Raw genomic sequence first — 13,592 nt, 5'->3', positions numbered from 1 at the left:
TGATTAGGTCTACCTCTGTTGGTCCAAAGAACAATTGCAAGGACAATTGTCCTTCAGGAAATAGTGGGAAAAGGTAGATTTGGTGAGGTCTGGCATGGTAGATGGTGTGGAGAAGATGTGGCCGTGAAAATATTCTCCTCTAGAGATGAAAGATCTTGGTTTCGAGAAGCAGAAATTTATCAGACTGTTATGCTGAGACACGAAAACATTCTTGGTTTCATTGCCGCTGACAACAAAGGTATTTTCAATCTTATTGGATTGGGCAAGTAAAAACGTTATTTCAAGACGAGAAAAATAATTTTTCATTGTATTAAAACCAAAATAAAATAAAACTCATGAAAGAAAGTGATTTTCCCTTCTTCACAGATAAATATCCATAGCCATACAATAAAGCAGAGCAGAGAAGTGATAAGAAATCATGATGATATTACCAGGTTGAAGGTTTAAAAATTTCATGTCTTTTATGCATAAGAGCCAACCAATCAAAATAGAAGCTAGCTACAACTGAGAGAACCCTCTAGGTTGTAGGTTTTAGCCCTTTAGTAGTTGCTGGGTCATAAAGAGCTTTCAAGGTCATGGGCATGGGGGGTGAGTATCCCTTTAAGTATCTTGAGCAATGGAATGTCCAGAACACATTTTGAATACCAGCTATAAACAAGCCAAATACAGAAATATTTAAATATTTTAGTGTCTTGCCCACACGGCAGAGCCTGGCAAGCTACCAGTGGCATATTCGATATGCCAAAAACAGTAACAAGTCTCACAATGGTGCCCGCTTGAGCAAATCCATGAGCAACGGGATGACAGTGACAGTGAGAGTAATTGTCATTGACATACCAATGAATGCTAATGGCATATTCACCTTTTCTGGGACTGTACTTTATACCTGTATAAAATTCAAGTTTTCACACACTTTACCAGAATGTCATTAAGTAAGATACTTCCAGTAAAATTTCTGTTAATTTATAGAGTGTAATTGGTGTATTGAGGTTAACATTAACAATATTAATTTTAAAATATCATGAAAAGAGTTCATCAACTTTCTGCTACTTAAACCATTATTCATAAAATATTGAATATGTACCAAGAAATCAGGATATAAAGATTGTGGGTTTATCTGCTCTTTTTTTAAATTTTTGCATAACTTTTCCTCCTTCGTCGTGTCTTAGTTTTCTTAACAAAGGGAGCAGGGAAAAATACAAGAGAAACTTGATCTAGTCCAATTTTTTCCCTTAAATTAGTAGTACTCATAAAAAATGTTGGTTAAATTTTATGTGAATATCAGACAGAATTATTTGTGAAAATTAAAAATATACATTATTTTTAATACTAATTGTTTATTATAGGGTTACTATAAAAATTTTCATTATTAACTAGATACCAAAAGGGAAGCTTAGCATTCTTTTAAATTTTGACTATAAGTAATGTTTTTATTTCTGATTTACTTGGGAGAAAGTAAATAAAGCTAAGATGAACTTTAAAAAGGTGTTCCATTCCAAATTTTTTAACTACTTAAGGCCTGAAAATATATTCAAACTATTGAAAATGACTTTTTTGTTAGCATCTATTAAGAACTTCTAATTTTCCTTTGTAAGGTTGAGTTAAACTACCTACTGGAAGGTTGTCAAGCCAGTAATGATGATAGTTATGGGGCTGATTTGGTCACAATATTTGGATTATAAAATATATGCACAGGACAGTTCATATCTTTGATTTTTAATTCAGTTTACCTAGATTACTTTTTAAGGCTTTGTGCACCATTTTGAGGGATCTATAATATACTTTCATCTTCATGCATTTTTCTGTCTTTTGCAAGAGTATAACTTTACTTTTCACTCAACTGTTAGATAAAAACATTGAAGTTAGAGGACAAAGTGATATGCAGGGAGACAAATATGCATAAGGGTAAATTTTATATGTGGTGAGTTTATTAATGTGAGTTATGAAGCCATGTTGAGTTTAGCATTCCGAAGAAATTTTATCCTTACCCAAGCTTGGAAATAAATACTTAGATAATAAGGAGCCCCTATACATTAAGACTTGTTATTAAATATTCATCTTAGCTTCTTTCCTCTGAGCTTCCCCACTTGTCAAGACTGCTGTGGACTATTGTACATACTTTATTGCAAAAAATGAAAGCTAACTACAAGGAATTTTAAGGCTTAGAAAAATTAAATTTTAGTTTCTCTTCTGCTGAAAATCTTTTGTAAGTTGGACTAGCTTTTCTTTGATGAATTAAAATATTTAAGCATGCCTAATAGTTATGTTTTGCTTTTAAGATACACTTTAAAGAAAAATCATCAGCTTCATATTTTAAACAGTTAAACCTGGACATTCTTAGCATGCTAGCGCTTTTAGGATAGTAATAATACATCGTGCAAAATTTTTATATTTCTTTTTGATTAGTACAATCTTTATAAAAGCTCACAGTAATTTATAATATAACACTGAGTATAAATGCATCTCTCAGTAATTTCTCTTTTAAGTGGTTGCTATTCCCAACAGGTATTAATCTAGAGGGAAGGCAAGTGGAGTTTTCAGAATCATTGCCTCACAGGTTCCCATAGCTATGTTGGATACCTGTAATATGTTCTAAAATAACTTCAGAAATTCATTGAGGAGTTTTACTTTACTAACTCAGAATGTGAGCATTATCACTGAGGGAATTAACTGTTTTGATAGTGATAAAATTTGCTTTGAACACTGACGTTTGTTATAGGCTTTGGATTCCTTTTCAGTGTGTATGTTCAGCACAGAATCATTTCTCTTTTTTTTGCTAGATAATGGAACTTGGACTCAGCTTTGGCTTGTCTCTGAATACCATGAACAGGGCTCCTTATATGACTATTTGAATAGGAACATAGTAACAGTGGCTGGGATGATCAAGTTGGCACTTTCCATAGCTAGTGGTCTGGCCCACCTTCACATGGAAATTGTTGGTACACAAGGTATGTGTTTTCTTTCTGTTTTTTCGCCCTGATATGAACTCTAAATTGTATTTTCATTTACATTACAATATGTCATTTCAAGTGTAAAGTAATTCTAAAGGCAGTCTAGATGGTAGGGCACTTAGCTTGCACATGACTAATTCTGATTTGATCCCCAGTACCACATATGATCCCCTGAACACTTCTAGGAGTAATCCTTGAGCATAGAACCAGAAGTCATTCTGAGCACTACCGGATGTACACCCTTCCCCCCAAAAGTACTCTATAAAGCTAAATATATTGTCATAATACAGCCAAATCACATATACACATCATTTTGTATATTACTCATAATAATATTTTTAGTTCTTATGTGTTTGCCATTTAACAATATATGGAGAGGTCTTGCTTTGGGATCACGTGTTGTATTTTCAGATAACACGAATTTAAATGCTTACTTTTGATAATTAGTATGATTTTAAAAGGGTAACGTAATCTAAAATATTTGTATGCCATATTGAAGGCCGAATAATACCCACTACTTTATTTATTTAGGTTAATACAAAATTGTCTCTTAAAGGTAAAAGAGTTTAGGAAGAATTGTATCTCTCACATTTGGATTCATGATCCCTGTAAACTCTTTAAAAATTATGAGGAAACCAAGAGTTTCTGTACATGTGGTTTTTATCTATCAGTAATCACCATGTAACTAAAATTAAGAAACATGTAAAATGTGTTAATCTACTTAAAATAAGAAAATAAAACAATTAGAAACTAACAGAAATCCCAGACTTATAAAAATAATGGTTTTGTTTTTCTTTCTTTTGCAAATTTCTTTAGTATCTGGCATGGTGACTAATATTTGGGTACAGGGAGGAAATTGATCATCCTTGAGAGTGCGCTGGGCTTACTCCTGGCTCTATGCTCAGGTATCGCTCCTAGTGGAGCATGGGGAACTATATGTGGTGCCAGGGAGAAAACCAGGGTCAGCAGCATGCAAAGAAGCACTTTATCTCCTGAACTATCAGGTTTAGTGTCTGATCTGTCTATTTTGTTATTTTGGGTTGATATATTTAGTAAGAACCCAGTAAGCTACCGAGAGTATCCCGCCCGCATAGGCAGAGCCTGGCAAGTTACCCGTGGCGTATTTGATATGCCAAAAACAGGAACAATAGGTCTCATTCCCCTGATCCTGAAAGAGCCTCCAATCATTGGGAAAGACGAGTAAGGAGGGGCTGCTAAAATCTCAGGGCTGGGAGGAATAGAGACATTACTGGTGCCTGCTCGAGTACATTGACGAAAAACGGGATGACAGTGATACAGTGATATGTGAAGAAAAGTGATATCATAGAAAAGAAAGTCAAGGATCCTTAGGATTCAAACTGTAAACTGTTAATTTCAACTCAAAAATAAAATAGCCATGAAGGCTTCAGGGAGTGAATAGAGTCATAACACCCTTTGTAAACAAAACCATGAATTAGAGAGCCGGTGGATGTGGAACGAGCGGGAACCAGAGACAGCTTTAGGAATTGGGGTTCCAGCAAGTGCTTGCACCCATGTATGGAGACTGTGAACTAAGCTTTTGCCCCACGCCGGCTAACGAAGGAAATAACCTTCCTTCTTGGTCTCTCTCCCCTCCGGGAGAAGGCGTGGTGTCCGACATTTTGTGGGTCCGTTGAGAAGGTATGAACTTTTGGAGCGATAAAAAAACAAAACAAAACATGAATTACAGGGGCAAAACCCCACACAGTCCTGGGTTCCAGTCATGGCTCTGCCTCCTGTTAATCACATTTCTGTGGGCAGAAAATGTCTCCACACCAACTCTAGAATAAGGGCTAACTCCAGGCCAGCTGGTGATTGAGGACAGAGGGACACAGTATAAGTTGGAAAAGAGTCTTATGATCCTACTGAAATCTTCAGGCCACATTAGAGAATAATAATTACAGGGTGTTAACAATGTGAAACTTGTTTTGTAAGAGAATATTTACTTGGCTTTCACATGAACATAAAAGTGCTATTAACGTTCCCCATTTATCCAGCCAATGCCTATTAATGGCTTCCAAATGTCACCTAGCACTAAAAGTATTGGAGTCATCGTGATGAGTAATAGATTATCATTGTCCTATGATGTTTTCAGACCAGTACAAGAGAAAGATAATTAAACATGTGTATAAACAAGCAAGAGAATGTCCACAGTGATAAGAGCTGTAAAGAAGTGCAGCTTAGAGATACTCTAATGGTGAATGACTTGAAATGCAGAATGTGTGATCAGAGTAGACCTCAATTAGAAAGTGACATTTGTGTAAAGTATTCAAAATGATTTATTTTGGAGAGATTCAGTCATCAATAACAACAACAATAAATGTGAATGTTTTTCTTGTGCTTCATAGGTAAACCTGCTATTGCTCATCGAGATATAAAATCCAAAAATATCCTAGTAAAAAAGTGTGAAACTTGTGCCATAGCAGATTTAGGGTTGGCTGTGAAACATGACTCAATACTGAATACGATTGACATACCTCAGAATCCTAAAGTAGGAACTAAAAGGTTAGTATGTACTAAAACCTGTGACTTGCTTAGAATCATGAATGCTTGTTTGTGTACATAGTGAGGAGGCAAGTTCAAATGAGAGGTTATTAATGCCCCCAAAGCAAAAAATATTCATTTCGTCACTGAGAAGTGTATGTCATAATGCTTATGAAACCAAGATGTGTTGGCATTTTGGTCATAGAGATAGCGGTCATTAGGGTGAGTAGTCCAGTGAAGAAAGAGCAATATTGGAAGAGAGATGATATAATATTGTTACTGTGCTACATTTTGAGGATTTGTTTTCCAACAGATTAAAAGGAAAGAAACAAAAGCGTTAGATAGCTACTACAAAGCCTTTATACATCAGAAATGTAAAAATTTAGGACTAGTTCTTTGTGTTCAGTTTCTAAGCAATAAATATAGAATCTATTGAATTATGTAGGATGAGGGACTCTAATATGATAAAATATACTATATTTTCATTACTGTATTTCCCAATATTTCAAAATAATATGTAACATTTTATGTATTTACATATAGCTTTGCTTATCCTTATGTCACCCATGCTGAAATATATTGAAATAATAAATGTGGACACTATTCTCAAATTTAAGGAATGGAATCTCTGAAAATTCAGAGCAACAATGATAGAACCAACATATCACATATGTATCAGAATAGGCTGATTTATAATGAGATTTCTTGGTTTTTTTTCTTTGTTATAACTCTATGGCCAGCATACTTTCATTTCTTTTCATTTGAATTTCAGGCTCTTATGCTACACTGGCATAGTGCCAGGGTTATTGACCTTCAATTAGAAACAACTGAAACAAGGTTTTGGAATTGTTAAAGGCCGTTGAGAGTAGAGAATTTCTACGCTAGTATCCTTGGCCTCTGAGTCATATTTGAGATTCCAGGCCCGTCCCTCCGGGACTTTCACTTGTTTCCCTGCGAGACTTCATTGAGGCCCTAGTGATGCTTTGGGATAGTTTATTCACAATGGGTAGTCAAGAGAGACGATTGTTTTCCCTATAAACAGGAAATTTAGCTTACCCACCCAAGTATCCTTACATTAGGCACTCTTGTGGAAGGCTCGTGTACCAGATTGCTTCAGCAGATCTAAAACTTTAAAACAATCCAGGCAGGATGTTGGGTCCTCACTTGAGGGTTCTGAAAAATCCTCACTCTCTCAGGACAGCTATACTCAATCTCACCACATTGACTAGATATCCTTCAATTAGTCCTGTTTAAACAAAGTGTTAATTTTCTTGGAGTCATTATATAATATGTATGCAGTTTTTAGCGCCAATATAAAAAATTATGCATTCAGAGAAAGTATTTGTAGAATGTCACTGAGCACTGTTGGAATACAAGCTCACTGTAATGAGTAAAACCTGCTCTTTGTCCTCAAGGAAACCTGGGTACCTTTAAACTATTGATGTAAATTGCAATTTCTTTCCCCTCTTGAGTGCTTTGCTTACTGAATATTACCCCTGGCGTGTACTTGCAAAGAATTCTTGCACACATACTTTATTTTTAAAATTTTATTAATTTTATTGAATCACTGTAAGATAGTTACAAGCTTTCATGTTTGGGTCACAGTCTCACAATGATCAAACACCAATCCCTCCACCAGTGCACATTCCCAACCATCAATATCCCGGGTATAACCCCCCCCTTTCCCACCCTCCCCCTGCCTCTATGGAAGACATTATTCCCCATACTCTCTCTCTACTTTTGGGCATTATGGCTTGCAACACAGACACTGAGAGGTCATCATATTTGGTCCATTATCTACTTTCAGCATGTATCTCCCATCCAACTGGTTCCTCCAGCCATCATTTTCTTAGTGATCCTTTCTCTATTCCATCTGCCTTCTCCCGTCTGCTCATGAAGTGGTCTTCCAGCTATAGGGCAATCCCCCTGGCCCTTGTATCTGCTGTCCTTGGGTGTCAGCCTCATGTGATGTTATTTTATACTCCACAAATGAGTTGCACACATACTTTAATAATGAGTAGGATGACCTCTCGATTTGATAGCTGTGTTATTTAATTGTATTCTATCTGCAGCTCAGACTTAACTGTAAAACTGATGTAAGTTTTCCTAATTTATATTTCATATCAGGATTTAAAATTATATTTGACAAGACTGCTAAGAAAGTCATGAGTAGAATCTAAAATGTGCATGTTTTCGAAGGTATATGGCTCCTGAAATGCTTGATGACACAATGAATGTGAATATCTTCGAGTCCTTCAAACGTGCTGATATCTATTCTGTTGGTTTGGTTTACTGGGAAATAGCCCGGAGGTGTTCAGTTGGAGGTAAGATTGCAGAACTGTTCTTTCTGACTTTTATCCTTAATGGCCTGAATATAAGTCAAGATTTTCTGCTTTTTTCATAAGCACTGGATTCAGTCATTCCCACATGTTTCAAAGAATACTGCTAAATCGTAAGAACACCTTTCAGTTCTCTCTCCAGTGGTGGTAATAAAGCATCCTGCAGATAATGATATTTTACATCATGATTATTTCTTAGGCGGGGGTGACAGTTCTGATCATTTCATAGTTATACGTTCTGAAGCATGTGAAACAATTTTTTTTGAGCTTGTATATAGTTAACACTATTCCTAGTTAACACTATCCCTAGTTAATGTAAGAAATAAAACCCAAAGACATGAAATGACTTATCAAAGCTGCAGGACTTGACAGGGTGTGTGTGTGTGGGGGGGGTTTTCTTGTATTGACAAATATGTGACTCTGTGCTCAGGATTATTTCTTAGGCGGGGGTGACAGTTCTGATCATTTCATAGTTATACATTCTGAAGCATGTGAAACAATTTTTTTTGAGCTTGTATATAGTTAACACTATCCCTAGTTAACACTATCCCTAGTTAATGTAAGAAATAAAACCCAAAGACATGAAATGACTTATCAAAGCTGCAGGACTTGACAGGGTGTGTGTGTGTGGGGGGGGGGGGTTCTTGTATTGACAAATATGTGGCTCTGTGCTCAGAGTTGCAACTGGTAGTGTTCAGGAAAACATAGGTGGTGCTAGGGAACAATCCCGGGTCAACAAGATGCTAGGCAAGTGCCTTACTTCCTCTGTTTTCTCTCAGGAGTCTCACTCAAATGATTTCAAAATTTCATTTTTGAATTTAAATAATGTTTTAGAAATTAAGGTCCAGTTTGTATGTTTGAGATTTTAAAAACATTTCCTTCATGTCAAGGTGTTCATCTTCAATAATCTAAAAGTTGTTTCAAAATTATTTTGAAAATTTTATTTGATGAAAGAAACATATCTTTATTGACAGAGCAATGAAACTGTACTATAAATTTCACAATAAAGCAAAATTAGCCATTATTCTTAAAGTACGTGATAGCAAAAATATTTATATAACTTTCATAATATTAGGTTATAGTTATCTAAAGAAAAAAAAAGAAAAAAAGGTTACAGTTATCTAGGAATTAAAATAATGCAACTATAATATGTATATATAATTAGATATTAGTAATCTATATATGACCATATAAGAGCATGTGTTTTATAGTAATTTATTTCATATAAACTTAGTATACTTATCAAAATTATATTTTTATAATATAAAATTTTATAACAAAATTGTTTAAAATATATAATAACTATTTAGCTGAGTATTTTAAAGTTGTAATCATGCTGGACAGCTGACCTACCATTTTCCCAGGAAATGGAATTTTCTGAGAAATTGGTAAAAGTTTAGTAAAAAAATTTCAAACTAGTAAAAATAATGACAAAAATTTTCCATTTTAACACCTGTGATTTTATTAGCATTATTTTGAAATTAGCATATTTGTTTGTTATTTTTGTCAGAAAGTTATGCACATACCTTTTTCAGATGAATAGAATTGTTGTTTTTAAAAATTATATATATAAAATATAATTACTTATATAATTGTATAATTGTATGTAATTACTTATATTATTGTAGATAAGTGAGGAGTAGCAAGGGGGCCACCTCCCTACATGCCACCCACATGGCAGAGCCTGGCAAGCTACCCAGGGTGTATTCGATCTGCCAAAAACAGTAACAAAAATGTCCTCATTCTCCTCACCCTGGAAGAGCTCCCAATACAGCAGTGTTGAGAAGGATGAGCAAGGACAGGCTGATAAAATCTCAAGGCCGAACTAGGCTGCCAAAATGAAGAAGGACTAAAATGATTGTCTGCACTTTTAACGCATGCACGCTGGCATCGGAAGCATCCATAGAGGACCTGATGGTGCAAGTGCAAAAGATCAAGTATGATGCCATTGGATTGACTGAGATGAGAAGGCATCAATCACATCACACCATTTTTGACACTGGAGAATGAATGTTCCTCAGAACATGCGACAGTAGAGGAGTCAGTGGTGTTGGTGTCCTCGTCAACACAAACTTGGCCATGAGCATTGATTCCTTTGAATGCCTAATAGCCCGAATCAGATGCTTATGTTTGAATAGATTTGGCTCATTGCCGGCAGTTTCTATCTTCATTGTCTATGCACCAACATCCAACTACGATGAAGAAGAAATTGAGAAGTTCTGCATGTAGCTGGAGAAGTTCCATAAAGAAGACCACACTTTCTACAAGGTCATTGCCGGTGATTTTATTGCCAGAATAGGATGGAGAAGGTCGCCCAAAGAACTCCACATCAGGACATATGGCCTAGAATGGAATGAACAGGGTGAGAGACTGAGTTCGTCATGTTAACCAAGACCATCCATGGTAACTCACCATTCCAGAAGGCCTCATCTAAACGTTAGGCATAGGAGTCTCCTGGTGGACTGTTCCACAACAAAACTGACCACATCATATTTAATCCATGGTTCTGCCTGACTAATATCGCTGTTGTCCCAGAATTCCACATGGGATCAGACCACTGTCTCCTTCGTGCAAAATTCTACTTCATGGAGCGGGGAGAAAGGGCTGTAAAGTTTAAGAAGAGAACTCCCAGAACGACCACCAACTGGGAGCTCTTTGGCACTGTTGCAGCAATATGGGAACATGCCATCATTGACATCGATGACGAATAGGATTGACTGGTTGAGCACCTCCATGATTGTGCAAGGAATGCTGAGAGAGAGAAAGCCACAAAAAGACACCTGATTTTGGAAACTGTCAAGCTCATTTGCCAACATGGTTTGGCACAAGCCTTAAGCAATCACAAGGTAACGTCTAAGCTCGCAAAGCTGTGCAGAGAAGCAATAGATAAAGGAAGACCTCAAAGAGAGAAGAGCAGCAGTGTTGGCCGATGCAGCAGAAGCCGGGAAAAGTACTCGCAATGCCTGCCTATCCTTCTCCAACTGTAAGACCAAGATGACTGCCCTCCAACATACTGATGGATCTATCACATCTTCTAGAAGGGCAATGGGAAAGGTTATCCACGACTTCTACTCGGATCTCTTGAATAGCCACGTCCATCTGCCCAAATACAAAATTCTGCAGGATGGATATGTTGTTCCCAGTGCTCTCCCTTCTGAAATCCTAGATGCCATTTCATCAGCAAAGAAGCGTACAGCACCCGGTCCAGACAAGATCCAAACACCTGAAGAATATGCAGCCAAAATCTGGAAACAACCCAAGTGCCCTAGAACAGATGACTGGTTAAATAAACTTCGGTACATCTACACAATGGAATACTATGCAGCTGTTAGGAGAGATGAAGTCATGAAATTTTCTTATAAATGGATAGACATGGAGAGTATCATGCTAAGTGAAATGAGTCAGAAAGAGAGGGACAGACAGAGGACTGTGGAGTATAGAATAACATCACATGAGGCTGACACCCAAGGACAGTAGATATGAAGGCCTGTTTCATGAGCAGAGGGGAGAATGCAGATGGAATAGAGAAGGGATCACACAAAAAGAATGATGCCTGGAGGAATCAGTCAAGATGGAAGAGGTGTGCAGAAACAAGATTATGGACCAAACATGATGACCTCTCAGTGTCTGTATTGCAAGCTATAATGCCCAAAAGTAGAGAGAGAGTATGGGGAATATTGTCTGCCATGGAGGCAGGGGAAGGGTGGGAAAGAGAGGCTATGCCAGAGATATTGATGGTGGGGAATGTGTACTGGTGGAGGGATGGGTATTTCATCATTGTGTGATTGTAACTCAAACATGAAAGTTTGTAACTATCTTACAGTCATTCAGTAAAATTATTAAAACAATCTGTCATCAGTACTCATCAATATGCTGGCTCGGCTCTTCACACACTACCTGTTGGGGTGCAAGTTTCCATCCCAGTGGAAAACTAGCAGGACCATCTTGTTGTACAAGAAGGGAAACATCCATGACATCAGCAGCTATCACCTGATCTGTCTGTTGTTTGTCATCTACAAGTTATTCACTTGAGTCATCCTGAATAGTATTGGGAAAACACCAAACGAAGGACAGCCATGTGAGCAAGCCAGGTTCCAAAATGGAGTCAGCACAATCGACCATATCCACACAATGACCAAATTCATTGAGGTTTCGTGAGAGTTCAAGATGCCGCTCTCTCTAACATTCATTGATTTAAGGAAGGCCTTTGATTCTGTTGAGACTGAAGCAGTCATCGAAACCCTAGCCAAACAGGGCATTCAAACTCAGTACATCAGGATCCTCTGTGAGCTGTATTATGGATTCACCACCAGGATCTCACTATTCTACAAGGAAGTGATCATCAACATAAAGAGAGGAGTTCGGCAGGGTCACACCATTTCACCGAAACTCTTCACTGCCACCTTCGAGAACGTCATGCGAAGACTGGAATGGGAAGGAATGGGAGTGAAGATAGATGGTCTGGCAACTACATCACTTCCGCTTCTCTGATGACATCGTTCTCATAGTACCAAATATTAGCCAAGCGGCATGAATGCTGTTTGACTTCGATTGTGAATGTGGAAAGCTCGGACTGCAGCTGAATCTCATGAAGATAATGTTCATGAGAAATGAACTAGTTCCTGATGTTCCATTTGTTCTCAATGGAACGAAAATCTCCGAATGCAGCAGTTATGTGTAACTGGGTCGAGAACTCAACATGACAAACGACCTGGCACCTGAACTGTGCAGGAGGAAGAGAGGGGTGTTGCACGCCTTCAAGAGGGTCAAAGAAAACGTTCTTCTACAAGAGGATGGAAGAACCTTTGGCTTTGGGCACATCTTTTCCACTCCACCTTTCTTCCTGAACTAATATATGCCTCAGAGACCTGGGACCTATGAAAACAGGATAAGAACACTATTCAGGTCTCCCAAAGAGGAATCAAAAGAGCTATGCTTGAAATACCACATTAAACTCAAGTGAAAGAAGGAATCCGGAGTTCGGACCTCAATCAATGATCAAGAATCAGGGATGCTGTATCGTTTGCCAAGGTATTAAAAATCAGATGGGCTGGACACATAATGTGATTTGGAGATGACCGCTGGACTAGAGTTGTTACCAACTGGATTCCACAGGATGTCAAAAAATGCAAGGCCGCCCAATTTTGTGATGGTCAGACTTCTTCATCAAGACCCTGATGAACGGTTTGATGCTCTTCGTGTTCCTGGGGCGAGGAGATGCCATTGGGCTACACTAACATGTAACAGGGATGAGTGGAGACTTTATTGGAGCCCGCTTGAGCAAATCGATGAGCAATGGGTTGACAAGTGATACAAGTGGTATAAGTAATGTTGAATATAAGTTTTAGATTTAAAACATAATATATCATCTTCTCATACTAATTTATGATCACCACTAAATTTTGATAATTTCTCATAGGAATAGTTGAGGATTACCAGTTGCCTTATTATGACATGGTGCCTTCAGATCCCTCAATAGAGGAAATGAGGAAGGTTGTTTGTGACCAGAAGTTTCGACCAAGTATCCCTAACCAATGGCAAAGCTGTGAGGTAAGGTTATGGCCTTATGTATAACTTTTCTTTAGTTTTTAAGTAAAGTATCGGGTAAGAGTTTCAGAGAGCATATAGTTCTTCTCAATTTTAAGATTACAATTATTCTATGTAGGTAAATGGATTTTTAAAAGAGTTTAGCAGGATTTTTTTTTCAGTTGTATGTGTCCATACTGCTATATTACATGGTAGTAGTAACAATCCCTGAAATCATGGTGACTAATTACAAATAAACTTTATTTCTTGCAAT

At 37.4% G+C, this 13,592-nt stretch overlaps 1 protein-coding gene across 1 annotated transcript in view; it reads left to right on the top strand.

Moving 5' to 3' along the window:
- The window catches only part of ACVR1C (activin A receptor type 1C), an 89,639-nt gene that overhangs the window by 62,870 nt on the left and 13,177 nt on the right, over positions 1-13,592 (top strand). The window contains exons 4-8 of the mRNA XM_055122867.1: positions 8-238; positions 2,781-2,948; positions 5,318-5,474; positions 7,653-7,777; positions 13,212-13,342. Coding sequence (XP_054978842.1) covers positions 8-238; positions 2,781-2,948; positions 5,318-5,474; positions 7,653-7,777; positions 13,212-13,342 — 812 coding nt within the window. The remainder of the gene's footprint in view (positions 1-7; positions 239-2,780; positions 2,949-5,317; positions 5,475-7,652; positions 7,778-13,211; positions 13,343-13,592) is intronic.

This window comes from Sorex araneus, chromosome X (genome assembly GCF_027595985.1).
Source record: "Sorex araneus isolate mSorAra2 chromosome X, mSorAra2.pri, whole genome shotgun sequence".
Taxonomy (NCBI): domain Eukaryota; kingdom Metazoa; phylum Chordata; class Mammalia; order Eulipotyphla; family Soricidae; genus Sorex; species Sorex araneus.
Note: the sequence above shows the minus strand (reverse complement) of the source record. Positions and strands in the feature narration are given on the sequence as shown.